This window comes from Dipteris shenzhenensis, chromosome 12 (assembly GCF_047967505.1).
Source record: "Dipteris shenzhenensis isolate YYH24624 ecotype China chromosome 12, Dip_SZ_1.0, whole genome shotgun sequence".
Taxonomy (NCBI): Eukaryota; Viridiplantae; Streptophyta; class Polypodiopsida; order Gleicheniales; family Dipteridaceae; genus Dipteris; species Dipteris shenzhenensis.
Genome location: NC_141607.1, coordinates 44,734,562 through 44,754,657, shown reverse-complemented (window position 1 = coordinate 44,754,657; position 20,096 = coordinate 44,734,562). Strand labels below are relative to the sequence as shown.

General features: G+C 41.3%; 1 protein-coding gene across 1 annotated transcript; it reads right to left on the bottom strand.

Annotated features, from left to right (window-relative positions):
* Positions 1–17,208: 17,208 nt before the first annotated feature.
* On the bottom strand, positions 17,209–18,702 carry LOC147896279 (uncharacterized). Its single transcript, XM_087382255.1, has 4 exons — positions 18,672–18,702; positions 18,263–18,534; positions 17,882–18,109; positions 17,209–17,683 (listed from the first exon to the last, which is right to left on the bottom strand). The coding sequence occupies exons 1-4, from the start codon at positions 18,700–18,702 to the stop codon at positions 17,549–17,551; spliced, it is 666 nt and encodes a 221-aa protein (XP_087238381.1). The 3' UTR covers positions 17,209–17,548.
* Between the last annotated feature and the right edge of the window lie 1,394 nt (positions 18,703–20,096).

The window sequence follows — 20,096 nt, the reverse complement described above, 5'->3', positions numbered from 1 at the left end:
TACCTTGAACATTTTTCGACCATACTTGAGATTCACATCCTTTCTAATACTTTTAAGTGCTTTCTCCATATCAGCAACACTCAAATTTTGCTGAAGTTCCTTTAGCTTTGCCTCATAATCTTGCTTGTATAGTGGCTAAAATATATTCCAAAGAAATGAATGAGTACAATGAATTAGTTAGTTCTAATTCAAAAGACATCCATGACAAATGGTATGAAACTTACTGCAAATACCATTCTCCCTAACATCAAAGATGTCAAAGGATACCAAGTACTTGATCCTTTACTGCTTTCATTTGCCCTATGCTTTTCAAGTGTCTTTTTTTCTTCCTCAGAAAAAAGTGATAAGTACTCATTCTCATCACACGAACACATTGTCTTCATGTTGTACAAATAATCCTTGAGATTTGTTTTAATAATTGTTGTTTCATTACGGTTGAAAAATAAAAAATATATAGCTTCAAACATGTTAAGAATTGTTCACAAAACCCTTAAAAGCTCGAAAAAAGGTAACACATATAAGCAAGAACTCGCACTTACAGATTGAACCTTTGAAGAGCAGCTATTAGCTTCATTTTTGTTTCTCTAGAGCTCGGGGGGTTCACTCATCATATGTAACCCTATCACGTGAGTTCAACAGAAGGATATTTTTTATTTCTAAAATTTACAGAAATAAATATACATAAGGGACTATTTAAAATAGTTTTGGGAAAAATTTACAGATTTGTATGGAAAAGGGGTACATTTTATTAATGAAAAATTTACAGATAAGGGATTTTAGAAATAGGCCTTGAACGCACGTGGTATAGAGGGTTTATACATAGTGACCCCCCCGAGCTCTGGAGTAATAAAACTTGCTAAAACTCGAATATGCCATGCCTTTGATGTCTTGAATTTCTCTTCAATTAGAGACATCCATGCAATAGTACGGTGATTCCCCTCCCACACAAAAAACATCTTTCGAGACAAAAATGACCAATCAGCATCATCAACAATCTGTGCCTCAAATTTTGCATTTACATCCCTCCAACAAGAATCCCATGATTGTTCAATTTCATCTGTCACCTCTTGTGAAACACCATCCGGAAGTGTTATAGATAAAATAAACATTCCTTTCTGTTGAATATATTTTTCTGCCTCTAGAGCTTGCTTTAGGCTATCCATATCAGTTCGTAGGCCTCTCACTCTTGTGTTTACAACACAACGACATAATGGGATCAAGGGAGCAATCTTTCCAGGATTGATTGCAAGAGATTCAATAACATCCTTCCCCTAGCCAATATCAAGTGCAGCAGGAAACTCTTGCTCAAACTCCTCATCCAACTATTTATCCTCTTTCTTTCTCTTCTTAGAAGATTCCTCCACAATTATAGTAGTGTCTTCAAAGTCTTCCATCTCCTTATCCTCTTCAACTCCAATTTCAACCTCTTTTTGAATCTCTAAATTTGGTGTAGATTCCACTTGCAAACTTCTCTTGCTACTCGTCCTTCCACCTCTCCTGCCTCCTTGTTCTCCTCTTCCACCTCTCCCCCTCCTCTCAGTAGTTTTTATTTTTACCATCCTACCAATGTGACAAAAATGCATTTAAAAAAAGAAGTCATCACATGGCATAGAATATACTTACAAGGTCAATTCAGTCCCAGCATTACTTCAATAGCATACAAAGAAAGCCCAAGAGTCTTCAAAATAGAAAATACCTGAAGCTTGATCGTGATGCTACTAATTGAAGCTGAACTTGACAAGATGATGGGGCTTGAGGAAACTAGCTAGACAACAAAAGCATACAAGGAAAAGTTATTAAGCATACAAGAACAAGTTATTAACCACAAAAGCGTACAATATCTCAGATATACTGTGTTGTGTCTCCTAAGGCCTCCTCGTCTCCTTGCCTCCCCCTCCTTGCCTTATTTTTGGGCTCTCATGAAAATTAAAGGCAAGGCACACCAAACTCATTTCGAGCATAACATATGGCTGCAACAGACAAGCTGCACAGCAAACGGATAGAAAACTGAAAACGAGCTACAACAGCAAATCTACATCTCCCTCATCGAACATGTAGAAATGCAGATCAGGCAGAAAGCATATCATTTTCGGCCATTTGATGACTCATAAATGTTAGAATGAGAAATCCATGAACATCCCATACCTTATTTACAAGCGAGAACTCATGCCATATCCCCCACTTTTTCCATAAAGCAAGGTGCACCCAAAAGTTCCGACCATTTATCATTTTCAACAGAAGTTCAAGTACTCACGCCATGCATCCCAAGTTCTAGTGTTGTCCACACAACATCAAGGGCATTTCCCAAATACCCAAGCAGTCCGGCAGTGAGGCATGCACAATGCTCAACCATACAGACCAGTTCCTATTCTATTCCATTCGGTGTGGACATAAGCAAAGGCTCACAGTGCTCAAATAGATCGAGGGCGCAATGATCTTGCTATCGTTCTCGCAGTATTACACGTAAAGATAGCGTAACAATGAGATGGCCATTTGCCACACAATCTCTTCTCACAAACTACGCTGTGTATCGCCTTCGGCTAGCATTATGACACAAACAACCAAGACTCGAAGTGCCTTGAGCATTCCATGCAAAGGCCTCGTTTCCATTTCTTCCTTCTCGATGATATCACCACTCGTGAAGCTTTGCAGGCAATGGCAAGCAAGGAAGGTAGGGCCACGAGTAGGTAAAGCGGGAGGGGTGAGGGAGAGTGGTGAGAGCAAGGGAGGGAGCAAGGCTAGGGACATTAAGCCCATGCATGGAAACATGGGTGTGTGGGAAGAGGCCCTAAGCCCATTTCGAAAAGACGAGTGTAAGTGAGCTTGAGTCCCACCAAGGCTCTCAAGACTCTAGTCTGAGGGGGAGCAAGCAAGCAAGACGTAATTGATCGATCCATCCATCCATCAAGCGAGCGAGCTAGAGTACCCCAAAGGCTCTCGGGACTCTAGTACTGAGGGGGATCAAGCAAGCAAGGCTTAATCGATCGATACATCGAGCGAATGAGCAAGGTACAGAGAGAACAAGCCCGAGAGCCCATGGCTCATGTCGTTAGAGCCTCTCCTTTGTTCAATTCCCCACGTCTACGATCTTGGAGCCCAAACACGGACACCCACCTCTCCTTCCCGAGATCCTGTAGATGCCCTCCACGTGCATTGCCCATCAAAGCTCATGCATCTCATGCTTTTGTTTTTGTCGATCATCACGCATTCACAATTTTGCTCTCTCATTGATTTGGTCTCCGCATCATCCGCCTTCACTCTGCTTCCTTCCCCATCCTTATCCTAATCCTCCAAGTCTTTAGATACTTCCCTCGCATTGCCTTTGGCTTCCAAATCGTGACTTGCCATCCACACATATCCATCAAATTATATCCACGCTCCAACAACGCTCTCTACACTTTTGTACTCTCTCTCTCTCTTAATATATTTCTTCCCTGGTTCTTAGTGAACCTTGTCGCCCCCAACAGAAATCGGTGTTACAAATTGGTGCGAGGATCAAAATCCAAACAATGACAAATGAATTCTGTGCAAAAATCGGTGAGAAGAACTTACGACATCGTGCGAGCATTAAAATGGAAGCAAAGGTAGATGAATTTCGTTGCAGAAATTGGCGGGCCAGAAAGGTAGGTGCAAGCAGTGATGGAGAAAGCATGAGGCGAGGGAGGAAGGAGCGAGGCGAGGGAGGGAGGAACATAGAGAGGGTACGGAGGTGAGGGAGGGAGGCGAGACAGAGGGAGGGAGGCAAGGAAAGGGAGGGAAGGAGGCGAGCGAGGGAGGGAGCGAGGCAGAAGGACACAGAGAGGGAGGGACGGAGCGAGGGAGGGAGGCGAGGTGAGGGAGGGAGCAAGGCAAAGGGACAAAGAGGGAGGAAGGAGCGAGGTGAGGGAGGGAGGGACACAGAGAGGGTACAGAGGCGAAGGAGGGAGGCGAGGTGAGGGACGGAGCGAGGGAGGGAGGCGAGGCAACGTGAGGGAGGGAGCAAGGGAGGGACAGAGAGGGAGGAAGGAGCGAGGCAAGGGAGGGAGGGACACAAAGAGGGTACGGAGGCGAGGGAGGGAGGCGAGGCAGAGGGAGGGAGGGAGGTGAGCGAGGGAGGGAGGCGAGGTGAGGGAGGGAGTGAGGGAGGGAGGCGAGGCGACATGAGGGAGGGAGGGAGGGAGCGAGGAGCCAGAGGGTCAAGTCGAATTTCAAGTAAGGGCTCTCATGGAAATTAAAGGCCAATAGACCCCTTTCGTCGATGAAAGGGGTCTATTGGCCTTTAATTTTCTTAAGGGCTCTCGTGAAAATTAAAGGCCAATAGACCCCTTTCGTCGATGAAAGGGGTCTATTGGCCTTCAATTTTCTTAAGGACTCTCTTGAAAACTAAAGGCCAATAGACCCCTTTCGTCGACAAATGGGGTCTATTGGCCTTTCATTTTTGCAAAGCTCAAATAGTAGGATTGATATTTGTAGAAATTGGCATCCCTCTTCCATGATAAAGAACACCTTTGCTAGCAAGGACTACCACATGTCCATGACCAACCCAAGTACTTAACCTTGCCTCTTTATTAGCTAGCACTCCTTACCACACAAAAATTAATTTATTTTGTCGTCTTTATTATTTCAAATCATTACAATCAATGTGTTTATTTTATTCACCATGACAAGACAACATACTGGCTATAGAAATGCTACCAAACCATGATGTTAATAGGAACCATGACTTATAATGATTATCATACAAATTCGATTGCTAATGAGAATGTAGCAATGATGAGTGATCATTTAATTAAACATCATTACTATGTGAGGTTTATAATTTTTCATAATTATTTTTGAAAATTATAAAAAATAAAGCCCAATAGATCCCTTTTATCGACATACAATTAAATATCTTTTTTATTAATATTTAATGAATGATAGAGGCCAATAGACCCCTTTTAGAGAAAATAATTTTTATTCATTATTAATGGAAGATAGAGGCCAATAGACCCCTTTTGGAGAAAATAATTAAATATAGAGGTCAATAGACCCCTTTCACCTCTATATTTAATTAATGGTTCATGAAAGATAGAGGCCCATAGACCCCTTTCGTCAACAAAAGGGGTCTATTGGCCTCTACCTTTCATTAATAATTGATGAAAGATAGAGTCCAATAGACCCCTTTCATCAACGAAACAGTCTTTTGACGAAAGGGGTCTATGGGCCTCTATCTTTCATTAATAATTGATGAAACATAGAGTCCAATAGACCCCTTTCATCGATGAAACAGTCTTTTGGCATATTTTTAACATCATAATTTATATTCAAAAGGTTAGAGATGTGTTGACCAACCATTTCTTGTTCACCACAATTATAATTTATATCTATCTATCAACTTTAAAATACTTATGTCAAATTGTCGGAATGAATATGTAGCAATTATGAAATGTCATTGCTAGCGAGAATGGCTTACAATAACTCCCATACGTGTCAAAGAAAGGTTGGGGATTAAAAGGTCTAAGAGTCCATGGTATTATAATATTTTTGTTAACAAATGATGGCTAAAATTTACATCATGGTTTAGTACCATTGTCACACTTGTGCCGATTTTCACAAGACCTATCTTACAAAGCTGTGAGTATAAACAATGGGCAGTGTGTGCAAAGCATTTGTGAGCAACTTTTCTTGCGGCAGACTCTTGTTTCAAATGAGTTCTTGAAACAAACACTCTGCTCTTGATCTCACCCTTTGGACTTCATCTCATTGAGTTACATAGCTCAACCATTCCGTTCTAATGGAATCTATCACAATTCAGAATGAGGATAGATCTTTGCATGTGTTTGTTTGCACTTCCGTAGGTAGAGGAGTGTTGTCAGAGATGGTGCTTGCTAGCCATTTTCAATTCACACTTGGGTCCATATCTGTCCATCAGCACTTTGATGATAATGGGTCTGATTTGACAATGGAGCTGCAATACAAAGTCCATGACGATGGATACAAAATGTTTCACCTTGATGCACAGTTCGGTGATATTTTCACCGTGAAGGGAGAAAGATTCAAGCTTGATGACAATGAACTTCAGAAGACTCTAGTGCACGAAAACAAAAAAGATTTCTACTCTGTTTGCAACAAAAATGATGAGGCAAGGAAACATGATTCAACTAGCAACATTGAGAATGACAAACAACATAGTGTCATTTAGATTATTATGCAACTACCTATAAAGAATAGATTGCATGAGGCCTATGAGAAGGTTGAAATGCACATCACTGTGGATGAGTTGCCTTCTACTGATGATGGTGATGTTTTCTTTGAGTTACCAACTACTTCAATGAAACATCACACAAAAGGTACGGAGTCAAAATTTGATGGTCATGTTTGGAGTGATCCTATTACAACAAATATAGTATTTCCTAGTGTGGTTTGTAGAAAGGAATGTGGAGGTCACCTCCGTTGTATAAATGCAAACTTGTGGTTATAAAAAAAGAATTGGGATAGAGAATGAGACACAATGGGATGGGAGATTGATTAGAGTGGCCCCAAAAAATGTGTCAATTGAATCATATGGCTCCTTATCATGTATACATTGTGGTCGTCCACCAATTTGCTTGGAGAGATGTTACTATGAAATGTTACTCTACATGCCAGAAGGTAGAGATGGTGTGAATCTTACTCATGCAGTCATACACCATGGCCATCATAATCATCCCGTTGGAGATGGTTTGACTAGGAGAACAAAGGATGCCATTAAAACCAAAGTTTCTAAAATGGTGAGGGCTAGTGGTGCTGTATGCCCTAAAGGGATACAAAATATAGTTGTCCAAGACATTATTATGGAAACTTTATTGTCTAAAAAAGTGCAAGATGGGATTAAGATGTCGGATGTTGAGCTACAAGATTTGCTAAAACAATGTGAACCTTTGCTCGACAAAAGAAGGTAATTACCATAATATTTGTTGTTGCATTGGTTTATTAAATTATGTTATTGACAATGAATATTGACCAACTTTATGTCTGTGTATAGATTATCAAGATGGATTGAGGAGGGCCGACGTGACTCTCGACCTGTGTCAGATGGACTAGATGGAATTTTATACTTGAAAAGACATTGTAGATGTAATTATTTCCAAAGTGTAGTGTTTCGTGGACAATTGCAACATAGTTCATTTAGCAGGTGTCATGTATTTAAAATGTCTACCCAAGGTTCTGGTTCAGGGGTTGATTTGGTAAATAAAATGAAACCTAGAGGAGAACCGGGTCATTGTTGGGGGTGTTGTTTGATTTTGTGAAGCGAATGAAAGATTGGACTACCATGGCTTGCCATGTGTATAATCCTTTTATCCAAGAGTTGCAAACAATTACAACTTGTGACTTCAAGGTGGAAGATACTGATGCACAAATTCTATTTTGGGATACTCTCAACAAAGTAATGGTTTCAGAAGGGTTTGACCATGCTGAATTCAAAGGGTTCATGGCAGATGAGGCCCAAGCCAATTGGAGAGCTGTACGTGCCACTTTCAATGGTGGCCCTGACAATATAATGGAAGGGAAAGCGCATTCTTGCCTTTTCCATTGAGAGAAAAGTCCTCATTCCCATGCAAAGGCATGTATAAAAGTTGGCAACCAAGAGGAATTTAAAATCCGATGTAGACGCTGGAAGGATGCCTCTATAAAGCAAGCTACAGAAGTCGAAATGAGAAGCCTAAGGGCATGGTGGAATGTAGACCATGCAAGTGATTCAAACTTGCCACAGCTTGAAACTTGGTTTACATGGTGGCATGCTAGGATTTCCCATTGGGGCCACTACATTATAGAGGTTGGTTTTGTATTTCTCTTGAATTTTTTTTTATCATGTTTATAATGTAATTTTGCCATTACAATATCTCTACAATGCTTGGTTTGCAGAGTAGTTAGATAACGAGAAGTACTTGATACCTCGAACAAATCTAGCAAATTCTATTCATGGTAGTTGGAGGGCTGGATTGAACCATGTCAAATATGTTGGTCTCTACAATGCCTTTATTAGTGACCTCTCAAATGCAATTTTACAAAGCTCTAGATACACATCTTTTTTGAAGGGCCAATTCATCGAAAGTGGGCCGAGTCTAGAGACTTTTAAAAAAAGATCTTCAAAATCTCGGATTGACATTAGTGCCAAAACAATTGTTGATCTAACAAGTAATGTTGCAAAGGAAATGGGTGCTGTATCTGAAGTATGTTTTAATCATGAAGATGACAAGACTATGCGAAGGAAAAGGCCAAATTCAATGCCTTCAAATATATGTGAGGATGAAAGTCACCGCCCTGAGTACAATTATGCAAATAAGAAAAGATACTCCATGTCTCCAAAATCTAGTACTAAATTTGCAACAGAGATGATGATTCCAAGAGTGTACAAGAATATGAAGTGCATGATGCAAATTGGGCATTACGAAGAGTTCCTATAACAAGCCAAGTCCGTTGCCAGGCTTGGCTTGGACAAGAAGGAAAATGTAACAAGCTTGTCAATATAAAGGATCGTGAAAATCAACGTGGAGTTGTTGCACCATCATTCTTTGGGAGGATTCAAATACCAATTGGAGTGTGCTCCCAAATGATTTGGTTTTGTGGAAATGATGTAACCCACACGTGGAAGGCATCAACTAGCATTACAGGTATTCCAAGACCATCACCAAAAAGGTGGAAGGTTCAATCAGGAACATCCTTGACAAGTGTAGAGATTGCCAAGTTGACAAGCTCGGGGTTTGTCATATTAGGAGTGTCAACTCCGATGGTGGGTGCAAGTTGTGCTTCACCAATTCAAGCCCATGATAAAACAATAGTATTGCATGAAGATTGACCTCGGCGTCAAGATGGCAAAGCAATCAGATGGCGAAACAAAATCTCCAAAGAAATGGAAAATAGAATTCAAAGGTCATTGGTCATGAAATGCATTGTTAAGGACACAACAGTCGTGAAGGCCATGGAGCATGATGAGTTCATTGTTTCTACAAGAGGATCAATGCAAAAAGGTATTGAATACAAGGTTGACATTTCTCCATTTCCTTCTTGCAATTGTGAAGACTTCATTGGACGATCATGCAAATTGGATGCCTATATTCCATGCAAACATATTTATTACATCTTCCTTTCATACCTTGGATTGGATAGTAGAAATAATATGTTTGTTCACCAAGCCACCTTGAGTAAAAAAGAGATATTCCAGGCATTGTCATGCATGCCTTGAGATTTAGTTTTTGGAGACTGTACTTTCATGATGGTCAACAGAAAATGGAAGGGTTTTTCCATGAGGATTTTGAACCACAAAAATAGTATTTTTTTAAAGACTGAACCTTCATGATGTTGAACACAAAATGAAAAGATATTTATAATAATCCTTTTTTCCATAAAGATTTTGAACCACAAGAACAATGTTTTTAGAGCCTTTTGCATTTCTCGTGGTGTAAATTTTTGGTTTGTTTCTCTACTTGTTGATAATTTTGGCAGGACGGTTTGTAGGATGATTCTGCAATCACAAAACTTTCAATATGCCTTTTATATGATAAATCATGTCTTCATTTACAGTGATGTAGGTTGGAAACTTATTTGAAATAACATGAACTCAACACAACTAGTAGCAAAATACCAAACTATGAGTGTAAAATATTGACTTAAAATTTGGCTATATTTGTTACATTTCCTTTTGTACCTTGGATTGGATATAAGAAATCCTTTTTTCCATAAGTAATTTGAACCACAAGGATACTGTGCTAATTATTCTCCACTTGATAATTGTGGTAGGACATTTTGAAGGATGATTTTACATCACAAAAGTTTGAACATGTCTTCTATGTGATAAATCATGTCTTCATTTTCATTTGCATAGGTTAAAAACTTATTTGAAATAATATGAACATGTATTGGAATATACAACAAATAACAAAATAGAAAATATTGTGAGTGTATTTGACTAAAAATTGGGCTATATTACTTCCATGGATAGAAAAGATAATATTTTTGGTCACCAAGCTAACTTGAGTACAAAAGAGATCTTCACAACATTATCTTGCATGCCTCAAGGCCTGGTTTTTGTAGATTGTACACCTGCATGATGTTGAACAAAATTTGAAAGGACTATTATAATAATACTTTTTACCATGGAGATTTTGAACCACCAAAATAATGTTTTGGAGTCTTTTTCATTACTCCTTATGGAAACTTTGGGCTATTTCTATACTTGATACTTGATCATTGTGATAATTGTGATGGGACGCCTTGTAGGATGATTTTACAATCACAAAACTTTGAACGTGTCTTTTACGTGATAAATCATATCTTCATTTGTAGTGATGTGGGTTGGAAACATATTAAAATTGTCAATATAGAATAATTAGAAAACTATGAGTGGAAAATATTTTGACTTAAAATTAAGCTAGTGTAACAAAGATGCAGAATACTGGATTTTGCTAAGGTCGAACGTAATCTTTTTTTTTTTTGGTGAACTATACATCCCTTTTAATCAATAAAGGGGTCTAGCAACTTCAAGATTTGTTTTTTGGTTATTGGTTGTTGTGGTTTATTAGTTTACAACGATAACCACTTCTTTTATTGAGCAATATGGACCCTTCATTTACAAAACGAATTCATAATCATGGCCTCATTTCATGAACTTCAAGAGTTAGAAAACTTGTTTAGTCAGAATTGAGGATATCCATTTCTTTTCTTAAGCAATATGACCCCTTTATTCACAAAAGGGATCCATACACTTGGATTGTTTTCATAAACTTTGACACAAAAAAACTACATTCTGATCCAATTTGCTCAAATGCTCAGATGGTTTTGCTCAAAAATGAGAAATCCTCGGGGGGTTGCAGGTTATCCTAAACCAACAAAAATGCATTTTGTTGCCAGTGCCTACCTCCTTTAGCCTTAACTGGTGTTTGAGCTGACCCAATCACGATTCCAACCATCGAGCTGGTTTAGGACAATCACATTAAGTCCAAGCCAGCCTGGCTCTGGTATTTGAGTTGAATTAGCCACAAGGTTGCATGATATTCCAACCAGCGGGCTGATTTAGGACAATCACATAATTGGTGTTTGAGCTGACCCAACCACGATTGCATGATGTTCCAACCCCCAAGCTGGTGTAGGACAATCACATTAAGTCCTAGCCAGCTTGGTTCTGGTGTTTGAGCTGAACCAGCCACATGGTTGCATGATATTCCAAGCACCGGGCTGGTTTACAACAATCACATTAAATCCATGCCAGCCTAGTAAACTATCCCAAAGCTCAATCAGAAACAACCATCGGGCTGGTTTAGGCAACCACTTACCTGTGTTGTATTAAGAAATGAAACAAGTAAACTATCCTAAAGCTCAATCACAAGCAACCACCGGGATGGTTTAGGCAACCACTGACCTGTGTTGTATCAAGCATGTGTATGATGTGCTCATCAAACATCTTGTATCCCATCTTCTTTCTATAGATGTCGTTGTTATTTGGAGAAACTCTCGAGAGATGCACGAAGAGTGGAAGCAATGTCTGATCATCCCAATCCGAGTTGTCTATGGGCTTCAACAGAACCCAAAAAGGAGAGACAGCCTAAGTGCAGAAGTCATTGCAATAGTGGTGACGTTTTGGCACAAAAATACAAGGTTTTGGTAGGGTTGTCACTCTATGAACTTTAGAGTGTAGGCTAAAGCTTGTGAAGACTCAAGAATGGTATTTACCTGAATGGCCTGATGTTGCTTTCTCGAATGCTAGCACCAATCATGACATCATAGCTTGTTTTCTTCACTCTGATGGCAATGATCGAATGCGTGCATCTGCAACAACTACTTCCTGCTGCTACTTTGCAAGGAGTCTTCTGTTCCTTGTGCCTTGACCAAGCTTTTCATCTTTTCTATCTCACAGCCTCTGTTTGCTTATCTTGTAAGCCATGGTGAGCTGCATATGTTGCCATGGGGACGATCAATGAAAGACGACAATGCCAAACCAAAACAAAGAGAAGCTAGCTGGTGAGGCAAGCAAATAATAGAAGACAACTTACTCGAAAGAGTCTTGTTGTGGAGCATGCCTTTGTGCAAGCAAAGCCAAATAGATTGCATGACATGATGGATAAGGACTTTCATTGATTTGAAGAATAGATTTGGAATGTGTTGTGCAGATACTAATGATTTATGCATTAATTCCCATTTTAACGATGTCTAAATATGTCATAGTCTTGTTGCCTATTGATCTTGGTGTTCCAAAGAACAAAGTTAAAAAGTTTAGTTCCTTAGAATGCTTGTCTTGAAACAATCCAAGCGGTTTTTGGTTCTTACATGGTGCTACATATTGAACTTTGTATTGAAATTCTATTAATTGTTCAGCACTTATAAGATTTTGAATCAATGTGTCTGTGCTAACTATATCATCTTCTTGTTATTCTAATATCTCTTCCATGGTAGTTTGATCCCATGTTGTTTTGTTGTTGATTAAGAAGTTCAACATGACTATATCAATCGTTGCTTATTGTGATGATATTGCTTTCGTACAAGGGTGTGGGCAAAAGAGAATACATTGCATTCATTAGCATCAGAGGCCTAACCTTGCCAATAAGGTATAATGATTTATATTCCATTTTTTTCTTTCTCCCAACTATCATACTTGCGTCTTCATCCAAGAACCGTGGCAAGGATATGATTGGTATGACTCCCAGTAAGTATTAGATCATCCACATAAAGAATGATGAAGGTATGAAGCTGTCCTTCATGAAAGAGATAAAGATTGGGATCAGCCAGAGAGCGATGAAGCCCTTGGCGGCAGAAGAAGGTATCAATACGTTGATTCCAGGCCCTAGGAGCTTGCTTGAGACCGTAGAGGGCCTTGCGAAGGCGACAGACCATGGAAGGAGAATGAGAATCAATGAAGCCGGGTGGCTGATCCACATATACCTCTTCTTGAAGATCACCATTCAAAAACGCAGATTTGACGTCCATTTGAAAAATGGGCCACTGATGGTGGGCCGCAAGAGCAAGGATCGTTCGGATGGTGCTCATCCGGGCGGTAGGTGCAAAGGTCTCCCCATAGTCGATGCCGGGTCGTTGGGCATAGCCTTTAGCCACCAGCAGCCGAGCTTTATACTTGTCGACAGAACCATCAGAGGCGTACTTTGTTTTGAATATCCACCGGACACCGATTACGGAACGGTGTGAGGGACGAGGAACAAGGTCCCAGGTATGGTTCCGAAGAAGAGCATGAATTTCCGCTTCCATAGCCTGTTTCCAATGAGGCTGGGCCAGAGCCTGAGGAACGGTAGAGGGCTCGCGAGTGGTGAGGATGCGAGACATAAGGGCGTAATTGACATGGAGGGGATCAGAAGAGGACGGTGGGGGGTGGCGATGAGATCGACGAGGCCCATCATCAGGGTGTGGTTCGGAGTAGGGATCCTCAAGACCGGAGGAGTGGAGAGTATCAATGAGCCATCACGGAACACGTACCGAGCGGGGTTCCAAGGGAGGAGCAGACGAGGGTGGAGCCGAAGAAGGAGGCGGAGGAGAGAGAATAGGAGGTGATGTAACGGGGGACGAGGCAGGTGGAGGGATAGAGAGCTCCGGGGCATCAGACAGATCTCCAAGAACAGGAGGAGAGTCGGAGGATGGCGGAAGGACCTGCTCATCGAAAAGGACATCCCTGCTCACGGAGATAATGCGGCGGCGAGGATCATATAGGCGATATCCAGTGGAGACGGAGTTGTAGCCTACGAACAAGAGCTTGTGGGACTTAGGATCAAGCTTTCCACGATCAGATTTAGGGATATGAACATAAGCATCACAGCCAAAGACCCAAAAATGGGAAACATCGGGCTTAGATCTAAGCCTAATAAGGGGTCATGCCTGGAACCGCTGATGTCGGAGAGCGGTTAAGAGTATGGATCGCTGTCATCATGGCCTCGGCCCAGAGGGACTGAGGGAGTTGACTGTGAGTCAGCATTGTCCGAGCCATTTCACGCCGGTACGATGTTTACGTTCAACCACGCCATTATCAAAAGGGGTACCTGTGTTGGCAAATTCCCGTTTGACACCATGACTACTCAAGAACCGATCAAACTCGAGAGAGGTGAACTCACCACCCTTATCAGCACGAAGAATTTTGAGCGAGTGGTTGGATTCTTTTTCGACCAGGGCCAGCCAGGTCTGGAAACGATTGAAAGCCAGATCCTTGTGGGAAAGAAAATAGATCCAAGAATAGCGACTGAAGTCATCAACAAGGAGAAGGAGCATGTAGTACGAGGCTCCCCCCAGTGACATAACCTGCATAGGGCCACATAGGTCGAGGTGAACAAGACCAAGCGGAACGGTGGCACGGCGAGAGGCATGATGGACGAACGGCTCGCGATGTTGTTTGCCCAATATACAAGAGGGACAGAGACCTTGGCGAGTGCCGACGTTAGGGAGGCCGAGGACAAGCTGGTCACGGAAAGCACGATGGAGAGCATTCAATTTGTCCCAGATAAGAGAAGCATGTGGATCCTCCTCAGGAGACGGACGAGGGATCCCGGGATCAACAAACTCGGCAAGATCATAAGATTCCAATACAGACGCCATCTGAATTTTCCAAAGGGAATAGTTGGTCCCATCTAACTGCCGAGCATCTGGAAATGTAGGAAGAGTGGGGATGCGTACAGGCTTGTCAGACTCTTGAAAGAAGCTGGACATAGGGGGAACGCGAAGATCCGGAGCAGAATCCTTTGTTTCATCAGCCATGACTGAAACCAGGGAGTGGACAGCAACCAAGGGCTGAAGAGAACGGGGCTGGTGAGCAGATCGAAATCTAGGACGGGGCTGCCGACAGGTAGCAAAAAATTAAATATATATATATATATATATATATATATATATATAGGGGAAGAAGAGAGTTCTGTAGTCAGCGGGAAAGAGAGTTGCCGACGAGGACAAGCTTCTTCAACTTCATCAATACAGGAGCTCCAAGATCAGAGAGTATTCTGGTGCTCTGATACCATATTAAAAGTGGCAGCGGAAGATGCAAACAAACTGAAGCTACAGAATCACACAGAGAACACTAGAGACAACAAGATGTGCCACAAACAGATCTGCTGTAACTCAGCCCATAAACCAGGGCAGCAACTGAAATACAAAGTGTCCTAAACAGGATGAGAAACAGGAGCTGCAGAAGGGGCTGAACTGAAGCAGAGGAAAGGGGCACAAGGAGGCTGCAGCCTGCTGAGAGCACGGAGGCTAGAGGAGCCTGAAGCGAGGAGGCAGGAGCCTGGGAGCGAGGAGGCTAGAGGAGCGTGAACCGAGGAGGCAGGAGCCTGGGAACGAGGAGGCTGAAGGAGCCTGGAGCGAAGAGGCAGGAACCTGAGAACAAGGAGACTGAAGAAGCCTGGAGCGAGGAGGCAGGAGCCTGGGAAAGAGGAGGGATCTGCAGAGGGAGCGTGGGCAGCCAACAGGGCAGCTGAGGGGCTCAGGTAGGGATGGCCAGGAGCAGGCAATGACTGGAGCCTTGAGGAGCTGCTGGAGTGAGTGTGTAAAATGAGGAAGGGGGAGGGCCCTTATATAGGGAAGGCTAGGAGGGTCGGTCTAGTTGGCCTAGACCGACCAGCCTGGTCGGTCAGCCAACTGGGCCGACCAGCTGGTTGGCCAGGACCTGGTCGACCAAGGGCTGGTCGGCCAGTCTACCCCCTCTGGCCCCCTGCTTCGGCCCTGCTGCGTGGGAGCTGGGGTGCGCCCTGGAGATGTCAGTCTCAACAACTATCATACTTGCGTCTTCATCCAAGAACCGTGGCAAGACTCTTTGAATCTTTGATGTGTCAGCTAAGACATTTGTGATGCTTCCTTTCATACCAAGCTGGGCCATCAAAACTAAGCTCTCTTATTTGTGTGAATGCTATCCTAGGGGAGACAAGACGCTCTTCTATCTCATTTAGGGTTGCAACTTTGTCTATTGGCTTGTTGATGCAAATGTTATTGGGAGTGAAATACTTTGGCAACTTCCGTTTGTGAATGGAATTCTTGCATTCCAAACAAATGTGAAGCTCTTTTGCTAAGAATGGGCATTGTGTTTCCTTTCTTTTCTCACATATTATCTCATAAGTTTCCTTTTTTAGTATCGATATTTGTCTCTTAAACATCATGTTCTCACACAAGAAACATGTAAATGAGGGTTTGTCTTTAATCGTTTCCATGTATCTCCATATCTTCTTTGATGAGTGTTTGAACATCGAACTCCATATCTTCTTTGATGAGTGTTTGAACATCGAACTGTACTTTGCCTTCTCCAACTCGTATCAAACTACACTAAATCGAAGGGGATAAATGTGAATGCCTTCTCATCCAAGGACTTCAAGTAGTATTCCAACACATTTGACATTTGGATAAATATTTACATGGCCATCGTGATTAAAGTCTAAACTTTTTGCCTTACATTTTCTAATGTCATACTTTATGTGTTCAATTATTGTTTTTCTTAAAGCTTTTGACCTGAGTAAGAAAGGCATGTAAATATGCACTTGTTACTTTCAAAAGTATCTAGAAAGTTGGAGTCCAATTCATAATGACATTTATCTACACTAATCTCCATGATTCAAGCTCAAAGTAATTTTGTACCACTCTAGATTTTGTAAATGAAACAAAAGACCTTAGCTGATGTCTGAATTGTCAAATGTGAGAACAAGTAAAGAGGAAAAGATCCTTGAAAGTACTGCAACAGACACAGTTATGTCAAAATATGTTGTACGTTCAAACATTTTTAAAAGCTTCCATATGGGAAGTACCTTGCAATGCAAGTGTTGATCCTATCTTTCGAAGCACATTGTCACAGTAGGTAGTAGAACTGGAAATTCCTATCTACAATTCAAGGAAGAGGCTTGATTGTCATAGAGAAATATTAGAAAAAAGCAGAATGAAAACTCATAATTGCATGATGATTATAACCAACTATAGCAGCCTACTGTTTAACATCATATTCTACTAACAAAAATTCTCAATGTCCTTTCTGAAATGCCCAAAGAAAAAAAGTTAACACAAAATAAACTGTTTTTAATTGTTTCAACATATATTTCTGGTAATGGACAGCAGTATAATAACAACTTCGAAACGAAAAGGCTGCTATGAAGCCATGAAGGCATACGTGAAATTCAATACATTTTCTTTTCATATGATTCTCTTGTGAAAGAAGATTTCAAGTTGTACACACATTAAATTCAGATATTGCTTTAAATATTTGCCAGCATAGGAAGAAATCCATATAATATGTGTGTGGTATATGTATATATAAAGTGAGTTCTAGCTTGCATAAAAGCAAAAACCATCCAAAGGAATGGAAATGTTACATATGGAGAGGATATACATCAACTAATTGAAATACATATCGGAAATAAACAGCAAGGACAACAACTGTCCACTAGAGCTTGAAGAAAATTGAATTGCAAATTTAGACTTGAGGCCGTGCTACTATAAAACTAGTCGGCATGCCAAACATATCGGTTAAGAAGCGCCCCTCAACTTTCTTGGTCAACAGCTACGACATAAGATATTGGGTGTTCTCCTCCAAGAGCTGAATGAAAGGTGTGGGAAGTTGGAGCACTTTGTCAACAAGCTTGTCTCATAGGACGACCTCAATTTCTGGCCCCTCGAGTGTGGTGATGATGGCTTTAATCTTAGGAATTTTCAGAAGAGAAGTATGTTTGTCACAGGTCATGCAGAAACATTTGTCTAACTGCCTCGAAATTTTGTTTTCCTTGCATATGACACAAACTAAGTCATAAAGGGTAGAGTTCACTCTCACAGCTGGCAGCACTCCAATAACTTGAGAAATACTTAGAATGGCAATTCATTACTGCTATGAAGCATTTGCATGCTAACCTTTAATTATAGGCAACAAATTGTGCAGAACTAAAGCAAAGGAAGGGGAAATAGCAGCATCTATGTTACACACCTGGTTGCTGTAACCAATTTGTTGTATGTGTGCAAGGAAGATCCTGGAAAGATCCGCAGCAAGAGATGGTTCTTTGACAGGAGCAGTAGCATCCAACATGTTTAGTGAGATAGGTTGAGTGTTTTTCTTAGTCCCCACATTGCAGAGAACAAAGTTACACTCCCTAAAGTTCTTGAATCTATCTGCAGCCTTCAAGTAGTCCGATCTCCGATTGCTCCAAAAAGTGAGCTATGGGAAGAGAAACCACACAAATATTTTGCAGTCAATACACTTGAAGAGGAGGGAAGAATGAAAACCTAGTTAAACAATGACAACCCCACTGTTATCAAGAGCGCCGTCTCCGATTATCAACTCATCTCGTTGCTTGAAAGATGTTCTGACCTTGATGATTGTGACCGCCAACGTCACCAATGGGAGCTGGTTCCCTTCCCCTTTGTTTATTAAATCCTTGCAAGCCTCCTCGTGTATGGAGATTGTTGTCTCAGAAAGAAAGTATGGCTCTACACTAAAAGATGGGATCCTTTGAATGCATGTTGAAGGATCAAATGTGATGGTGTAGTCAGTTGTGCCACCATCATTACGAACACTTTTCACACACACAGAAAAGTTCACAACACGCACACAATCGCCAACATTAAGGGTTTTTACAAAGTCTTACAAAGTCTTTGTAATACACTCGTAATACACCTCATCAATGTGGAAGGTTATGCACCCAATCCCCTTCTTATCAGCTAGGTCTACCTTCAAAGACTCTGGGTAACTTACATTTTGCAACATATAAGTTCCATACCTATCGAGGACTCTCCCCTCGAAAACTCCATTTTTTATTGTTAAATCTATGTCCTGAACTAACAAAGTCTTGGCAGCAAGAAGGAGATCAAGGGAAGGCTTTTCATCCTCCAACCAAGTCTCAGGCGAAACAGGGGGAGTTAGGGGAAAAGGCTCTAAGAAAGGTGGCCAAGTGGAGGTCTCCCCCACAACAGGTTGGAACTTCAACTTTTTATCCTCATTCACTCCGCTTTCATACAATTCTCTCTTTGCAGACAACCTATGGTTAGGGGAGCGAGGTGGAGATAAGCAAGCCAACAAAGAGGCAACAACACTAAGCAAAGACTCAGGACTGGTGTTATGCAAACTATTGGGTGATTGGTCAGTGGATAACACAAGGGTTCCTTGCTCAGCTATAGCTTTCACATCTGTTATACAAAATTTAGCATTCCCACACAAACAAAACATGTCCGTGCAGAGACTAGTGACAAACAATAGCTGGGTGAGATGAACGCACTCATACAAAAAGGAGAGAGATAGCTTGTACAGCGTTAGTGGACAAAAAGAGAAAGAAACTATATGTTTAAGTAAATCATAGCGCCGAATGATCTATCACACAAAACAGGACCAGTACCCTTCGTTAAGAACAATTGAAATGTTAAACTCAAAAGGAAGAGTAGTACGAAACTTACACCTTTATTTTCTGCCATTTCGACCATGTCTAGGTAGAAAGGATAAAAGAGCACTCCACTCATACGATGTGCACTGAAGACGACGGAAAGCATGAAAGTGACTATAATCCTCACCATTTTATATTGTTAAAAGTACAGCACAAGCGTCCCATAGGGAAAGAGAAGGATTAAAGAGACACATGCGATCTCTGTGAAGAAGATCTACGAAATCCCTCAACAATCAAAGTTTTCAGAATTTGTGGGAGCCAGCAGTGTCCAGAAAATGTTTCTTCAGCAGATGAAATATTATATGCACTCATACCGCCTCCAATCCTTGCAGACTCAATCAATGAACATAATCTACAAAAGACGCAAAGGTTAGTGAGTAAAGCAAGAACCCTGAAGTAATAACGTTAGCAGCATCAGTATACCTCGGAGTATATAAACAATCGAAGAAGGTGAAATTGCGACCTTAGAACCCATCTAAGCAGACACCATCCGCTATCCTCAATGAAATGTCAGGACGAAATATGTGCCGCCACTCCGATCTCGCCGCCCCGCCATTCAACAGAGAACCACCAAAGAGATAGAATGATGGTAGATCGACAGGTAAGATATGTAGGCGCATTTGAGCAAGAAATGTAAGGCGGCACAGTAGAGAATTAGCAAGAGGACGGCGCATCGAAGAAGCCTTATACGAACCTAGAGACTAACAAAAACAATTAACGACAATTAAACGTTAACCACTCCACACAACCAAACTAGAAACTAAGCAT

Coding starts and splice junctions, on each gene's coding strand:
- LOC147896279 (XM_087382255.1), bottom strand. CDS start 18,702: ATGGAGTTTTCGAGGGGAGAGTCCTCGATAG. Junction 18,535..18,671: donor GAGGGGAGAGTCCTCGATAG/GTATGGAACTTA, acceptor AGACTTTGTAAG/ACTTTGTAAAAACCCTTAAT. Junction 17,684..17,881: donor AAATTGGTTACAGCAACCAG/GTGTGTAACATA, acceptor GTCATATGCAAG/GAAAACAAAATTTCGAGGCA.